General features: G+C 42.3%; 1 protein-coding gene across 1 annotated transcript in view; it reads left to right on the top strand.

The window, feature by feature from the left end:
- The first annotated feature begins 238 nt into the window (after positions 1–238).
- LOC122946165 (sodium- and chloride-dependent neutral and basic amino acid transporter B(0+)-like) overlaps positions 239–17,831 on the top strand; it is a 68,839-nt gene continuing 51,246 nt past the window's right edge. Inside the window, exons 1-3 of the mRNA XM_044305571.1 lie at positions 239–352; positions 6,068–6,215; positions 10,126–10,257. Of these exons, the coding sequence (XP_044161506.1) occupies positions 290–352; positions 6,068–6,215; positions 10,126–10,257 (343 nt within the window). The 5' untranslated portion in view covers positions 239–289. The remainder of the gene's footprint in view (positions 353–6,067; positions 6,216–10,125; positions 10,258–17,831) is intronic.

Here is a 17,831-nt window from a genome sequence, read left to right as displayed (position 1 = left end):
ACCATTACATTTTACTACTTTCATGTCTGAAGATGCACAGTGAGGATCTCTGTGATGAAATGTGAACAAGTGATAAATTTCGACATCTCTTTAATTTTGCATATTTTATTAATGGAAGAGATTTTCAAATGCTTAGACACAGAGCATCATTGAGAAATCGTAGGGCTACAATTACTAAAGTTCATAATTACAGTATAGTGCACTGCCAAATAACAACTCCCTTCATCTAATAATAAAAGTTACATGGTGCAGCCGAGCTGCATTCTACAGAGCAACGTTTAACAGGAACATGGGGATTTTACCTTTACCGGGATTTATGACATGTGCGAATAAAAAATCTGTAGATCTCAATGTAAGTAATATCTGTCTATCTATTTCTCTCCTATCTGTCTGCCTTTCTATCAGTCTACAGAGAAAGGCTCTATTGCTGAGCTGAAACGCTATTACATGGGTGAATAAAAGACCTTTTGTTTTTCATTTATATTTGGAATATGCTGTTGTTTTTTCCCTCTTTTTGTCTTGGTGCTGCCATTTTTCTGTCTATTATCTATATTCTATATATCTATGATATATATCTATATTTTTCATCAGAGCAAGCTATTTTCTATCTATCAGTCTATCTATCTATCTATCTATCTATCTATTATCTATATTATATCTATATATCTTTCTATCTATCCATTTACCTAGCTATGTCTATTATCTATCTATCATTTATCTATTATCTATCATCTATCTATCTTCTATCTATCTATCTATCTATCTATCTATCTATCTTTTATCTATTGTGACACAGTGAGAGGTTTTGTGTGGGTAAATAGGTATTCACCTCCCAGCATGTGCTGCTAGGCTGATTTACAAAATGGCTACCGCCTGACGTGCTGAGACCCACTGCTATGCTGGAACGTCTGTTAGCCGATATGTGCTGGAGGGCTTTGACTTACCCTCTCCAGCACTGAATCAGTCAGGTGTCTCCTGGCAATGCCCTTGAGATGGTGGACCTGGAGGAACGCTATGAAGCTACGTGGAATCTAAAGGAGGCTTCTATCAGGAGGGGGGTCGTCAAACCCCAGAAATCTCCACCCCAAGCCCGGAGATTTGAGCCGATAAAACCCGCCCGGGATGGACCCACGGCAGACCTGGCTCTGATAGTATGCTGGCGGTGTCAGGAGCCTGGCCATGTAAGGGCTGATTGTCTCCATCGGGTTGAGCTCATGGACACTAACTATGGCTACCGTCAGTCGCTATATGCCAGGAGGCTGTGTGCAACAGGTTCCCCAGAGTCTTTAGATCACTTGTGCCAGGTGGAAGTGGGAGACATTCCGGCAGAGGCTCTGCTGGACTCAGGGAGTCTTTTAACCCTAGTAAGGGCTACCCTGGTGTGGTTTACTGAGTATACAGGCCGGAGAGTCGGGGTGATGTGCATCCAAAGAGACTTAAAAGACTACCCCACCGCGCTGGTGTCTCTAACTAAAGTGGCCGGTAGATGGACCCATGAGGAGGCTGTCGCCACAAATCTACATTATGAACTCATAATAGGGAGAGACTTCCCAGGCTTCCTGGCACTGTGACCTGCTATGAGAGTGACTGATACCCATGAGACAGGGGTAACCCTAGCAGAGTGGGTCGGCTCAGGGGGAAGACCAGAACCCTGGGAACCTGAGACTGAAGGACCAGCGGTAGGGGTGACCACCACAACCCCGCTAAGTGTGATGGTGGGAGACGTGGAGGACTTGCTGTCGGGTAGTGAATTGGTGGACCTCAATGTCTCCAGGGATCATTTTGGTACCGCCCAACGTCGGGACCCAACCCTATCCTGCGCCTGGGAAAATGTGTTAATAGTAGATGGTGAACCACAACAACCTAGGGCAGAGTCAGTGTTTCCCCATTTTGTGGTTAATCAATATATGTTGTATCGGGTAAACCAACTACAGGGTGAGCCTATTAAATAGTTGGTGGTCCCCAAGGCTTATCGCAAGCTTATGTTAGATCTAGCCCACCAACATGTTCTCGGGGGTCATCTGGGGTTGCAGAAAATTTAGGATCGTATTCTATAGATGTTTAACTGGCCCAGCATATTCAAGAAGTGGAAAAGTTTTGTAAGTCTTGTCCGACCTGCCAGATAAGTAGACCCCAGCCACATTTCCATAGTCCACTAGTACCTCTCCCGATTATCGAAGTACCGTTTGACCGAATAGCTATGTACCTCATAGGCCCAGTACCGAAGTCCGCCAGAGGGCATCAACACATCTTAGTCATTCTAGACTATGACACTCAGTACCCGGAGGCGGTGCCACTGCAACATACATTGGCCAAACTCATAGCTAAGGAGTTAATGGAGATGTTTTCCAGAGTAGGACTACCTAAAGAGGTTCTGACCGACCAAGGGACCCCTTTTATTTTCAAGATAATGAGGGAACTCTGTAAGTTGCTGCACATAAAAACGGACGGTCTGGTAGAACGGTTTAACTAAACATTTAAAAATATGTTGAAAAAGGTAGTGTCAAATATGGGAAGGACTGGGACCCCCTTCTGCCTGTCACAGTCATATTGTTGTTTGACCGTGACGCGGTTGCCGTGCAGACTCGTTGCTGGTGGCAACGTGTAGTATTTGGTTTGCACGTGCAATTCCCCTTTAAGGTGTGCCTCCCTACTGTTTGGTTAGCTAGGGGTTAATCTTCTAGCTAGTGGGGATTATGGTGTGTCCTGGGTGTGGCCGCAAGCTTGATATATACCTGTGGCTTGCAGGCTGGGGGCAGTGGTTCTACAGCCTTGTTTGGTGATGGAGCTCTGCTACTTGCCTGGGTGATTCTGCCCAGTCCTTGAGGGCCACCTTGTTGCACATAAATTGTCTTTCCTTATGTTTGCTCCTGGTTCCCTACCTCACTTGTTATTTGTTAGGTGTGGGTTTATGTTCAGAGCGTGTTGTACGTCTTCATGGTTGTTACATGTCTGGGCTGTTGTTGGTGTTTGTCCCTACATGTATGTTTGACGTTTGCCCTGTATGTTGAAGCCTGTATGCAGCGCTGCTTGGGGTTGCCATGCACTGTGTGAGCATGGGGGGCTCTGGAAGAGTTAGTATGCTGGATTCCTGTGTGGGTTGTTTGTACTGTGACCTGCTGTGTGTTCGGGCTCCTGTTGTGGCAGTTGTGGAGGCTTCGGCAGGCAAGTGAGTTGTCATGTTGTTCTTACCTGCCGATCCTCTTGCTGTGTACGGTCTCTCCCTTTCCCTGTTCCTAGGCCTTTAGAGACTCCTGTTCCTCCGTGTTGTGGAGGAACAGGTCGTCTCTCCCCTGCTCCTAAGTGAGGGATTTCCAGGGCGACTCAGCATATTAGGTATCTAGTGTATGAGCTGTCCCACCATCAGGGTCCGCTCATACGGTTAGGAGTTAGGGAGAGAATTAGGGATGCAATAGGAAGTGACCTGCTTCCCTTTTCCTTGCTTCCTGGCCTAGTTGCTACTGTTATCCTTCTTACATTGTACGGTGGAGGGTTTCCCCCACTCCCCACCGTGACACTGCCCTATCCCATGCTCGCAGTGCAAGAGGTGCCCCAGGCCTCTACTGGATTCTTGCCTTTCGAACTGCTATATGGCAGACACCCTCGCAGTCTCTTGGATGTGGCCAAAAAGGCAAGGGAACAACAACCCACTCCACATAAAAGTGTCATTGAGTATGTTACCCAGATGCAAGATCGGATAGAGACAGTGTTGCCTCTTGTTAGGGAGCATATGGAGGCAGCTCATCGAGCCCAGAGTCGGGTCTATAATCGGCAGGCTCGGGTCCGGATGTTTAACCTGGGTGATCGGGTTTGGTTCTGGTGCCGACCGTGGACAGTAAGTTCCTGGCTAGGTGGTAGGGGCCCTACGAGGTACTCGAGAAAATTGGTGATGTAAACTACAAGGTACACCAGCCAGGGTGGCGAAAGCCGGAGCAGGTTTACCATGTGAATTAACTCAAACAGTGGAAAGATAGGGAAACCTCTACAGGAGACAGCCCGCGGCCGGGTTTTCTAGGAGAAGAGGTATCGGCCCCTCTGTCTGAAGCAGAGAGGCGGCTCCCACTATAAAAATTGCTGACAGCCTCTCCTCTAAACAGACTCATGAGGCCAAGGAGTTCTTTAGTCAAAACACGGATGTGTTCTCGGACCTCCCTGGACGCATTTCCATAATCCAGCATGACATTGTCACTGAGTCTAAGGCAAAAGTCTGATTAAAACCATACCGGGTGCCCGAGGCCCGGCAATAAGTCATATCGTAGGAGGTGCAGCTAGTGTTGCAGCTAGACGTAATTGAGGAGTCAAAAAGTGGGTGGGGCAGTCCTATAGTATTTATACCCAAGCCAGGTGGGACATTGCGGTTTTGTAACGACTTTTGAAAACTTAATAAGGAATCCAAATTCAATGCGTATCCCATGCCCCGGGTGGATGAGCTCATCAAGAGATTAGGACAAGCCCAGTATTTTTCTGTTTTGACTCACGAAAGAGTACTGGCAGGTGCCCTTAACGGAGGCTGGAAAACAGAAAACTGCATTCATCAAGCCTGAGGGGCTGTATCAATATAAGGTCTGACCCTTTGGTCTACATGGCGCTCCCGCCACTTTTCAGCAACTAATGGACATTGTGCTTCATCCACATCGTCAACACGCTTCGGCTTACCTGGACGATATTGTCATCCACAGTACCGACTGGGAAAGTCACCTTCGTAAAGCTGGCCTAACCGCCAACCCAAAAAAATGTGCAATAGGGTTAGAAGAGACTAAGTACCTGGGGTATGTTGTTGGGTACAAGTGAACAAAATAGAGGTGATACGGAATTCCTGGGAATGGTGGGCTATTACATGAGGTTTTTTCCCAATTTGCTACCCTAGCCGCACCCTTGACAGGTCTCTTGAAGTGACACAAGTCAATGATGGTTCGCTGGGATGATCGGGAGGAAGAGGCTTTCTCCACTTTGAAGTCGGCCCTGTGTGGGTCACCGGTTTTGGTGACGCCCGACTTCAAAAGGAAGTTTATAGTACAGACCGATGCCTCCGAAGTAGGCCTTGGTGCTGTACTGTCTCAGGAAGTCAATGGGGAGGAGCATGCCATTGTCTTCCTCAGCCGTAAGCTCACCCCAGTCGATACCCAGTATAGTATAGTGGAGAGAGAGTGCCTGGCTATCAAGTGGGCACTAGAATCTCTCCGCTATTATTTATTGGGGAGAAAATTCTGCCTGGCCAAGGACAGAAATGCCTGGGTCACCCGATGGTTTCTCTCCCTATGAAACTTTAAGTTACACTGTCTGGCGTGTGTTCACCCCCTCAGGGTTGAATAAAGGAGGGTGGGTATGTGACACAGTGAGAGGTTTGGTCTGGGAAAACAGGTATTTCCCTCCCAGCATGTTGCTGCTGGGCTGATTTACAGCCAGGTGAGGTCAAATACCGGACCGGATTTTAAATGTCGGTCCGGGTTTTGGCAGCACATGGCTGTCCTTAAATAGGCAGCTGGGCTCAGAAATGATGTCTCTGTGTTGGAATCTGGGAGATTTGTGTCTGGATGAAGGCTTGCTACCTATTTGGCGTGAAAACAGGTTAGTGCTGCTCTCAGAAAGGACTCTTTGAGGCAGAATTGCCGCATGGTGTTAATTACCGCCAACATCGCAAGGTGATTTTTTGTTTGAATATGACACTGAACTGTTTGTTCCAAAGAACTTGTTATTGCCTCTATACTGTGTCCGCTAATCCTGTCTACCAGAGCGAGTCCCCACACTATCTATCAATATTCTATCTATCTATCTGTCTATATTCTATTTATCTAAGCCAAGGTTGTGTTCAGTGTCACATATATATATATATATATATATATATATATATCTGTATACACCCATAATCTGTCTTGCTTGACAGGATCATGTCTATTGTTACCCTTTTCAAGGTCATAAAACAATATATATATATATATATATATATATATATATATATACACACAGTATATATTTTTTAAATTTTAAATAGAAATGAATTTATATGCGCTAAATATTCCATAAATTAATTTACTCAAACTCTATTCAATATACATGTTAATTGCAGAATGAAGTCAATGAAGCTAACAATGATGGAGAACCAGAACGGGAGATGTGGCCTAGAAAAGCTGACTATCTGCTGTCTGTTGTGGGATATGCAGTGGGACTTGGCAATGTCTGGAGATTCCCCTACCTTGCTTTTAAAAATGGAGGAGGTAAACCTATTGACCATGGAAGTGCTACATGTGGACAAAAGGATTTGCCATCACTATCTGATCAGCTCAGGGACTGCACAGTTCTGAAGTTAATGGGAGCTGTGCTGCAGTAAGCAGTTGCATCCACTTTACAATGGACAGAGCTATATACCGTATTTTTCGCTTTATAAGACGCACCTGATGCGTCAACAATTATAGTGATACCAAATTTTTTATTTATTTTTTTAGTTTTGTGCAAAGAAAAATCTATTTAATTTTTGCAAGTAATTTCATTTGTTTTTATTTATACGGTTTGTATAGTGGCTCTCCTATCTCATTAACCGTAGTAGGGGTGCTTAGTTTAAAATGACTCACCCAGTCACTATAGTAAGAATACTTTCACACTTGCGGCAGTGTGATCCGGCGGCAGTTCCGTCGTGGGAACTGCACTCCGGATGTGCCGATCTGCCGCTGACTGAAAACATTTGTGAGACGGATCCGGATCCGGCTCACAAAAGCATTGCAAGGACGGATCCGTCTCTCCGCTTGTCATGCGGACAGACGGATCCGTCTTGTATATTTTTTCACATTTTTACCGGTCTGCGCATGTGCAGGCCGGAAGGACGGATCCGGCATTCCGGTATTTTGAATGCCGGATCCGGCACTACTACATTCCTATGGGAAAAATTGCCGGATCCGGCATTCAGGCATGTCTTCAGTTTTTTCCGCCGGAGATAAAACCGTAGCATGCTGCTGTTTTATCTCTGTCCTGATCAGTCAAAACGACTGAACTGAAGACATCCTGATGCAAACGGAACGGATTACTCTCCATTCAGAATGCATGAGGATAAAACTGATCAGTTATTTTCCGGTATAGAGCCCCTGTGACGGAACTCTATGCCGGAAAAGAAAAACGCAAGTGTGAAAGTGCCCTAATAAATAGTACAATATTCACAAATAAACTAGAATTCACCATCCAAATCACATCTAAAACCAATTTGATATGAAAGGTAGATTCAAAATTACTATTTATTTTATACATAAAACCAAAATAATAGAAAAAATATATATAAAAAATGTGGCTTATAAAGTTGTTGTACTCGCCAATTGCAATAAGAAAATGTACAAATACTGTCCAATCAATGTCCACTTGAGTCTTTGCCTTTCATAAATAGGTAAGATATCCCAAAAAAGTGAAGATGCTATAATTTATATATTAGAAGTATCATTCATAAATAACCAAAAAGATGAAAACCAATCGATGCAGTGTGATAATTCATATGTTGAATCCACTGGATATAAACTGGTGTAAAAAAATTGTGTCACTCTTTCTTCATTTACAATAAATAATTTGCTGTGCTGTAAAGTGCTGTAATAAGAGATCTGTCCATTTATATATTTGGCGTAAAACATAGAAGGATCCTTTTTAGATGAAAAGTGCCTTGCTCTTGTAGATATACGCGAATATAAATAAATAAATATGTCTCTACTTACTTAGTAATTGCTTCAGCGTGTACACCAGAGACGTCCCTCGTGGTGTAATTACACTCACCCACCCTCGTATTGTTGTAAGATCTGTATGTGTCGGCTTTCTGTGTAGTGGCCGTGTTCTTTCGGACCCGCGCTGACACTGGCGTCTCACGTGATGCTCCGTCACGTGACTTTTATATCGGAGCTTGTATTTCTCTTTCTGTCACGTGATAGTTCTGGATGGGTGTTGAATGAAGCAAAAGGAGAGATCTTCTTAGTTAGTCTTGCAATATTTTTTTTAAAGTATCGCAATTGGATAGGCAATATGAACGGGTAATGGTGGGCAGTTGCGGTCTTTAATTGCGCCAGACGCGTTTTCGAGGTCTTCTAACCTCTTCCTCAGTGGTCATATTATGATTCACATCTACACTCCTTTTATACCCTTTTCTTTAGGGAACCCACCAAAACCCGACATGGATCTCTTAAAGGGACAGGCCATCCCATTATAGTCCAACATGATTTTGCCTTATTTACTTGCTTTTATTAAGTTCATTAATGCCTCCACGTGTTGATTCTTTTGCGATCAGTAAGATTTCAAAAATATTGATAAAAGTAAGAAATCTTAAGAAATCTTACTGATCGCAGTATTTGTACATTTTCTTATTGCAATTTGTGAGTACAATAATTTCATATTGTAATTGGCGAGTAGAACCACTTTATAAGCCAAAATTTTTATATATATATATATATATATTTTTTTTTTATTTTTTTTTTCATCTAATTTTTAATCTCCTTTCATATCAAATTGGTTTTAGATGTGATTTGGATGGTGAGTGCTAGTTTATTTGTGAATTTTTTCATTTGTTTTTATGTTGCCGCATTCAAAGACCCAGGACATTTTTATTTTTCGATTTTACTGAGCTGTTTAAGGGTTTGTTTTTTGTAGTTTTCATTGGTGGCATTTTGGGATAAATCAAACTTTTTGATTGATTAACATTTTTAAATTATTATTTGCAATGTTCACCAAACGAGATAAAAAAATGTGGTCATTAAGAATGCCACAATAGAATTATTATTTTTTTTTCATATATATTTCAAAGGAAAAAGGTGTTTGTAATTGAAAGAAGGCATTTTTTTTTTCTATTTTTTCAAACTATGTAATTGTAAGAAGATTGGCTCCAAAATTCATGTTTTATGCAGAATGCAAGCATTCTGTAATGTCAGGAGAATTTCAGGAGAATGGACTCTTTAAAGTTAATATTCTTATTTTTACTGTTACCGCATAGTAAATACGGTTATGCCTTGTCTCAGGTGTGAATACAGGTTATCTTCAAAGCTTTCACAAACCTACTTTAATTACTCATATGTTACTTGTAAAAGTTTCTAACATACTTTAACCTCTTGAAGTTGCATGGATCGGCCACTCGGGAACCTGGTCACATGACACTACTTCTTTGAAAGTCCTGCATCTGATGACATCACCTCTTTTACCAGCGCAGAGCGAGAGATGTGCTGCAAATGGGGCAAGAACTATTTGCCTCCCTGGCGCATGCACAGATTAAATAGTCAGGAGTTTGTTAATGTCTATAGCCAAGGCAGGAAACCTGGTGAAGGATGTGACAATAGCAGATGCAGAATATTCAGAACAGGAACATCACATAACTGGTACTTAAATGAGTAAGCCATGCAACTTCGAGATGGTAACTATATTAAAAATTTTGCTCTACAAGAGAGATCCAGGAAAACCCTATTACCTTCTATACATCTTGTTTTCTAAGCATGCTCTCAATACAGTGACTTTGCTCTGCATTTTGGTTGTGTACAACTCAGCCTATAGTATATAGGCAATTCTATAGTATATACTGTAGTCATGTGGTCGAGGTGGTTCTTTTGCATTCCCCTCATCTTGTGCATCCATGATCAGGGAGGGATCCCATCACAGATAGTAAGACTGGGGTTGTAAGGGTTTTACGTTAATTAAATATTGATGGCCTATCCACAGGATAGATCAATACTATCAGATAGTTGTGATTCCCAATACTCCAGCCGATTAGCTATTAGGGACCTCTTCACAGTATACCAAGAATGATACCATACATTGTATATTGGTCATGCTTGGTATTGTAGCTCAAGTTCATTCACTTGAATGGGACTATGGTGCACGAGGTCATGTGACCAATGGGCATGATGTCAGAAGAAAGGAAGAGGTCATAGCATTCGTCTGAGTGTTGGGTGGGGGTGCAAGGAGTAGAACTCCACTGATCTGATATAGGATGGGTAATTAATATTTAAGTCCTGGAAAACCACTTAAAGCAATGATTTTCTACTCCTTGGTAAAGATGGTGATGCTCCAGGATGGAATTGTTAGCTCAATCTGAATGATTAGGATTTTGGAAAATTTCAAAAGATTTACTAATCCAAAAAGATAACAAATATGTAACAATGTCTTTCAATTTTTCAGGAGCCTTCCTAATCCCTTTTATAATCATGCTGGCATTTGCTGGTTTGCCCATGTGTTTTTTGGAATGTTCACTCGGACAATTTGCCAGTCTGGGTCCTGTTGAAATATGGAGGATTGTGCCAGTCTTCCAAGGTAAGATTTAGAATTCTGGATTTCATTTGTTGTTTTCTCTTTGCTGGTTATGGGAAAGTTTTAGAGATGTCTGTAAATTTCAATTACAACTACAGTGACATGAAAATGTATTTGCACCTTGCAACACAGATTTTGAAATACTAGTGTCTCAATATACAAGTTGGGCAGCAACAAATCTGATAAACAAAGGTAAATCTGAAGGCAGATGGCTTATCTTAGCTTTGGCTCACATTCATATGACATTCAATTACAGGACAAGGAAATATTTTACCAACTGAGCTTCCTGCTTCAATCTGTAACACAACTAAGCTCAGAGAGATGAGCACAAGACAAACAAAAATGTAGAGATGTTTGTTCCATATACAGTGCATTCAGAGAGACTTCATACTCTTTAACTTTTGCCACATTTTGTTATATTGTCTACAATAACAAAAAGATTTCCATCAGTCCACACCCAGTTCCCCATCATGAGAAAGTGAAAACTGAATTTAATATTTTTTTTTTTCAAATATATTGAAAAGGAAAAACAAAAATTTTCCATGGACATGTGTCTTTAGACCCTTTGGTATGACACTTGAAATTTAGCTCTGTGGCCTTCCCATTTCTTTTGAGTCCACCAGTGGTAAATTCAGTTGACTGGACATGATTTGAAAAGACACAGCCTTGTCTGTACAAGGTTTTACAGCTGACAATGCATATCAAAGCAAGAACCAAGCCACAAGGCACAAAGAACTGCCTGTAGAGCCTAGAGACATGATTGTGTGGAGGCACAAATCTGAAGGGTAAAAAAAAAAAATCTGCTGCACTGAAAGATCCCAAGAGCACAGTAGCCTCCATAATTCTTAAATGGAAGAAGATTAAAACAACTAGAACTCTTCCTAGAGCTGGCCACCCCATCAAACTAAGGGATCAGGCACAGGAACGTGTGCCAGTCGGGCCAAAATTGCAGCCCACAAACAGCACTCACCATTCACTTTAATGTTTTATTTTTTTGCGGTGCTGACAGATCATGGACCCATTCAAGTTGAATAGGTCTGGATCCGTCTGCAGCAGCCGCACGGATGTCGCTATTGCATAGTAAAAAAGCCATCTGTCTGATCCTATTGGGCTGCAAGTACTTTCCACTCAATGAAGCGACTGCATTAGGGCGCAGAGACGCCAAGCCAAGGGGGGCCTATCATAGGTCCAAACATTGTAAGATAACTATCTGTATATGTATCGTGGCCCCCAGGGATATTACTGCACTTACTATTATCTCTGGGCGCCGCCATTCACCCTCTGTGGCCCCCGTTACTGTCTCCCGCGCCGTATGCTAATTACTACTAACTTCGCAACAGGGAGGAGACATCAGCTTCTCTCCCTGAGCGTTCCTTTCCCCTGGCTGTAGCGCTGTCCAATCACAGCGCAGAGCATCACAGCCAGGGAGAGAAAAAAAACACCTTCACCCTGGCTGTGACGCTCTGCACCGCGATTACACAGCGCTACAGCCAGGTAGAAGGAACGCCTAGGAGAGAAGCTGATGTCTCCTCTCCATTGCTCCGATAGTACTAATTATCATACAGCGCCAGAGATGGTAACGGGGACCACAGCGGGCGAACGGAGCGGCGCCCAGGAATAATAGTAAGCACAGGGAGATCCCTGGGCGGCGCACTACATATACAGACAGTTATCTTACAATGTTTGGACCCATGAAAGGTCCTCTTTAAATAAATCACAATGAATGGGGAGAAATGTGACATGGGAGGGATGATGTGCCATGGGGGAAGAAATGTGACACAAAGAGGGTGATGTGATCTGACACGAAGGGGCTGATATAAAAAGGAGGGAATGATGTGACATGGAGGGGGAGAAATGTGACATCAAGGGGGAGAAATGTGACATGGAGCGGAGGGGGTGAAATGTGACATGGAGGGGGAGAAATATGAAATGGAGGGGGAGAAATGTGACATGGGGGGTGATGTGACATGGGGGGAGAAATGTGACATGGGGGTGATGTGACATGGGGTGGGTGATGTGACATGGAGGGGGATAAATGTGACATGGGGAGAAATGTGACATGGGGGTGATGTGACATGGGGGTGATGTGACATGGAGGGGTGATGTGACATGAAGGGGGAGAAATGTGACATGGGGGTAATGTGACATGGGGGGGTGATGTGACATGGGGGGGTGATGTGACATGGGGGGAGAAATGTGACATGGGGGGTGATGTGAAAGGGGGCGGCGACAAAGTTTAGCTTTGCTTGTGTTGGCAAAAATTCTTGCACCGGCCCTGCACTCAACCCCTGTGTTTGCAGCAGAAGCCCTAATGCGGTTTATGCATTTTTTGGACAATTCCCAAGTCCCCCCAGAACTGACCCAGCCAACGACCGGCTAAATAAATTGGGACCCCTTATTTCCCTCCTTAGGAATTTATTCTTAAACTTATATACCCCTGAAAAAAATCTGTCGATGAATCCCTTTTTAGTTTTAAAGACCGCCTTTCTTTCCATCAATTTATTCCCTCCAAGTGTTCCAGATATGGGGTAAAATTATATAAGGTGTGCGAGAGCACAACTGGCCACACCTGCGGTCTATCTGGATCTATTGGCGCCATTCCTGCATAAAGGGTACCACATGTACACCGATAATTTTTACACTAGTATACCCCTTTATAAATCCCTTCATGCTGAAAACACAGGGGCTTGTGGGACAGTCCGTAAAAATAAAGTGGGATACCCACAACCGCTGGTGGCCAAGCGTTTGGAGCAGGGGCGTTGCTAGGGTCTCAAAATATCCAGGGCTCAAGCCCCAATACATATGTGCCATATTCTTGAAATATCCGCCCTGTCCTTTCCTGATCTCTGATGGAAATGTCTAAAACGGATGCACAATGTTCATAATGGATACACAGGATCATTTTTTTTTACAGGATCAGTTTTTTTTTTCTGTTCTTCAGAATGGATCAAAAGAACGGAAAATGAAAGGCGATGTAAATCCAGCGTTAGGATGGCTGTGTCTTTCAACTCCCCCTTACCCAAACATACTAGCCAAGAGTGCATATGTTTTTGGTGGATAACAATTAAAGAGAACCTGTCATTAACGTTATGCTGACCTCACTGAGGGCAGCATAAATTAGTGACAGAAATGCTGATGTCAGCGGTGTGTCACTTATGAGCTAAAAGTAAGTGGTTGCCGAGAACCAGCATAATAATCATTGCAGCACTGGCCTGGAAAATAGTCAAATCTACCTGAGAAGAGTCCTGGTTATTCATAATCTCCTGCTCTCCACGACCCATCTCCTGATGATTGGCAGTTGTCTCCTACCAGGTGGGCAGGGAGAGCGGGAATTTATGAATAACCATGACTCTTCTCCAGTGGCCGTGACCCTTTTCCAGGCCCAGTCTGCAATGATTGAGATGTTGGTTCTCGGCAACCAGTTATTTTTAACTTATAAATGACAGACCGCTGAAATCAACTCACCTGTCTCTACGTTATTCTGCCATTAGTATGAGCAGCATAAAGTTGATGACAGGTTCCCTTTAAATAAATCCAGTGACTGATCCATGACAATACCACACTTCCAACCTTTGTACATGCTTCTTCTTTTTTGTTTTGTTTTTATCTGTTTTTGTGTTATTATATTCTGAGATTCAAAATATTTATATTTTTTCTGTTGATGGAGCTGTATGAGGCTTATTTTTTGTATTATGAACTGTTTTCATTCTGGGGTACCTGCAACTTTTTGATCACTTTTTCTGTGTTTTTGGTGGGGACAGATGGAATATGACCCTTTCTGGCATTCAGCATGCATTATAAATAAACTGTGCAGTTGAGGAAGGCTGACATGCCGCAACGCGTTCTGTGAACCGTTTAATAAACTACATTCTGAAGAGCAAGTTTGTCTGCTGGGATTATTTCGTATGCATCATATGGGGATTGCTCCTTTCCCGTGCAGACATTGAAGGTTGTGAGCTGTCTTATTTAGGAACTGTTGCATTATAAATAAGACATTTATTTTATAAAATGGCTAATTAAGGCTTGAGTGATATGTGCCCATAGTAACATCACAGGGCACTGGTGGCGTTACAGGGGGAGCCCCCTCCCTCTGTTTAACCAGACAAATGTGTTCACATACAACCCCTTAACGCTTATGATGCACAGTTCAGTCATATCGTTTTTAAGGGGTTAATGGCTAGGATCTGTTGGCTGTCATTTGGGGTCTTAGATGGGGTGTTTCATCTAGAGGCTTTCTGGGGGATCTTTATTTGGGGGTATGCTTGTAGATAAAGGGTGCCACAGGCAGAGTCATTTACTCCAGGCCCCCTTCATAACTTATTGGAGCGATCTTAGAATTATCAGGGACCACAAATCAGCTTTACATTAGTGTATATATTTATTAGACTTAGTAGAAATATAATGTAAGTCTGCTTTTTGGTCCCACATACTGTAATTCCAAGATCATTTCAATCTAGTATGGAGGGAAAGTGGAGTGAATGACATTTGCCTGTAGGAATTACTCTCCCCACCTTTCGAAAATAAAGCGAGTGTAGCCTGCATTGTCTCCACAACCTTCCTCTGGAATGTGCAGTAGCCGTCCTGCTGCCGGTGCCCTCATCCACCCCCTACCCACACATTCCAACCACCACATTCCCAAGAACACAGCTGTAGAACTTACACTGTGCCTGGCTGTGGCTGACTTTTCTCATGGTGTGACAGAGTCGGCCAGGAGGAGGCTCTGATTAGTGGAGCAGCAGCAATGAGAGAAGCCTCCTGACTGCTCCTCCACCAATCAGCATAGGTATTCCAGAAGAGAGGGAGGAGCACTGCTTGTCTCCTTCTCTCTGCGAAGTATAAATGTATCACACTGTGCTCTGCGACTGCCATAACATTCGGGCCCTGGACAAAACATCTAGGGCTCAAGCCCCGAATGTTTTGACCTGGCAGCGCCCCTGGTTTGGAGAAAGGAGCATCCTTCGCCCTTGCAAGTGACCAGCTGCTTGCAGTGAAGAGGAAGGACAGGAAGGATGTCTACATGCTCACCACCGTGCATGCAGGCTTTCAGAACGCCACTTCCCTCACCCCGTCCCTGTAACTACCAGCAAGACATATCCTCAGCAGAAACAATGCCGGGTGTGTAGAAAACATGGAAGGAGGAGGGACACCCAAACTTACTGCCCCAGTTGCCCATCACAACCAGACCTCTGCAATCTGCCCTGTTTTGAGACATACCATACGGTTGCTAATTATACATTTTATTTAATACCAAAAAGGGTGGAAGTCAATTTATTATCCTTTTCTGTTTAGTTTGTGGGCTTTCCAGGGAGGGAGGGATCCTTTTGGGATGGGTTGTGGAGCTAAAAAAAAAATTCAGACATTGGAACAAATTTTACCTTTTCTGATTTGTTTTCTTAATTTTCCTAATTTAATTTTTAATGACTATGCCCTGCCACACAAAGCTGTTAATTCCATTCACATTACTGTATCATGATATTGGCATGATATTTTTTATTTGGATGATCTCTAATGATTGAGTTGTTCCTCACCAGTATACTAAAGGCTTTATTAAGAATGTTTTTTTTGTGGACACCCCACAACGCATCTAGAAATATTGACATCATTTTAGGAATTAGTGATCCATTACTATTCCTACAGACGGTTCTGGACACTGTCCTTTTATATATTCTGTAGGTGACTGGTTAATTGTGTGCATAGCGGTTTCTACCTTGCCGGGCAGGGGCCTGTTATGGTGCACCGCATCACTAAGCACGTTTGTCTCTCATATAGGGATTGATAGGGCTAAAGAGGCGTTGTGTGACCAGTCACTGTCCTTGAATGCCAGCTTGTGATTATAGCCCTATCGGTGTTCTTGTATATTGTGAACAAACTGGAATTTACAATATAGTTGGAGACATTTTGCTCCGTTTCTTGGACTTGTTGCCTTTCACTACAGTTCATTTTTTTTGCTTTTTTATTTAGTTTGGCGAGACATAATCATATGTACAGGCAAATGCCTTTTTAGAAATCTGCCTCCCTTATAAGTGCACAGCTTCACTTCTCATGTGTATGTGCCACAAAGATAAGAATGTGGCGGATTAACAGTAACAGGGTTACCCATCTAAAAATATTTTTTCTCCAATTTCCTGTGAAAATGTTATTAACAATTTGAATAAAACCATATATACTCATTATTTCATCCTATAATAATTTTGCACTCAGCATGCTTACTACACCACTAGATGCATGCTTTAAGGGATCTAGTTTGTAAAATGGGGTAATTTATAAGGGTTTTATATCATTTTGCAGCTCAACGCCATTACATGTGTGTAATGGGGCCTGAACCATTTTCAGTTTATTATCTGAAAGGCCACTGGATGCTCCTTAATGTTTGGGCCCTGCCGTTTGTCAAGACATAAGATTTGGGCCACTATGGAGGTATTTCTAAAGACAGGAGAAATGGGGTGATATATTTTGGGGTGTTCTTCTTCATTTTCATGTGCTCTGTAGAAAAAAATCTGTCTTTAAATTGACACTTTTGTGTAAAAAATGATGATTTGTTTTTTTGCCTGCTTAGCAATAATTTCTACAAAAAACTAGGGGCTCTAAAAGCTCACTACACCCCTAGATGAATACCTTAGGGGGTCTAGTTTTAAAATGGTGTAATTTATGGGGGGGTTTCTATTGTTTTGGCAGCTCAACGCCATTACAAGTGTGCAATGGGGCCTAAAACATTTTCAAGCTAATTTTGTGTTCTGAAAGCCACTGGGTGCTCCTTTATGTTTGGGCCCTGCCGTGTGTCAAGACATAGGATTAGGGCCACAATGGGGGTATTTCTAAAGACAGGAGAAATGGTGTGATACATTTTGGGGTGTACTTCTTCATTTTCATGTGCTTTGTAGAAAAAAAATCTGTCTTTAAATTTTTTTTCACCCTCTTAGCATTAATTTCTTTAAAAGACTAGGGGGTCAAAAAACTACACCCATAGATGAATACGTTAAGGGGTCTAGTTTTCAAAATGGGGTCACTTTTGGGGGCGTTCTATTATTATGACACTTATAAGCCTCTGCAAACTTGGCTTGTTGCAGGAAAATATATGCACTTCAACAATTTTTAAATTTATGTTAAAATGGTACCGTAAGTCTCCTAAATAAAATAAAAAGTAAAAGTTTTTTGTAAGTGCAGCCAAAATAAAGTAAAGATGTGGAAATATATTTCTGCAAAAATATTGAATAGTATTTATGTATATATATGAAATATTGCAGTTGAAAATAGAAAAAAAAATGCCAATTTTTACAAATGTTCATCGATTTTTAAGTTTTTTAATAAAGATACACATATTTTATCGGTAAAATTTTACCACCTAAGTAAAGTACAATATGTGACAATAAAACAATGTCAGAATTACTTTGATGTGCAAAACCTTTACGAAGTTACTCTCTGCTAAAGCGACACATGTCAGATTTCCAAAATCTAGCTTGGTCATTAAGGCCCAAACAGGCTTGGTCACTAAGGGGTTAAAGAAAATACAACAGGATCCATTCATATTGGATGCAGATAGTTGTATTATCAGTAATGGAAGCGTTTTTGCCGGATCC

The sequence above is a fragment of the Bufo gargarizans genome, chromosome 9 (assembly GCF_014858855.1).
Source record: "Bufo gargarizans isolate SCDJY-AF-19 chromosome 9, ASM1485885v1, whole genome shotgun sequence".
Classification (NCBI taxonomy): domain Eukaryota; kingdom Metazoa; phylum Chordata; class Amphibia; order Anura; family Bufonidae; genus Bufo; species Bufo gargarizans.
Note: the sequence above shows the minus strand (reverse complement) of the source record. Positions and strands in the feature narration are given on the sequence as shown.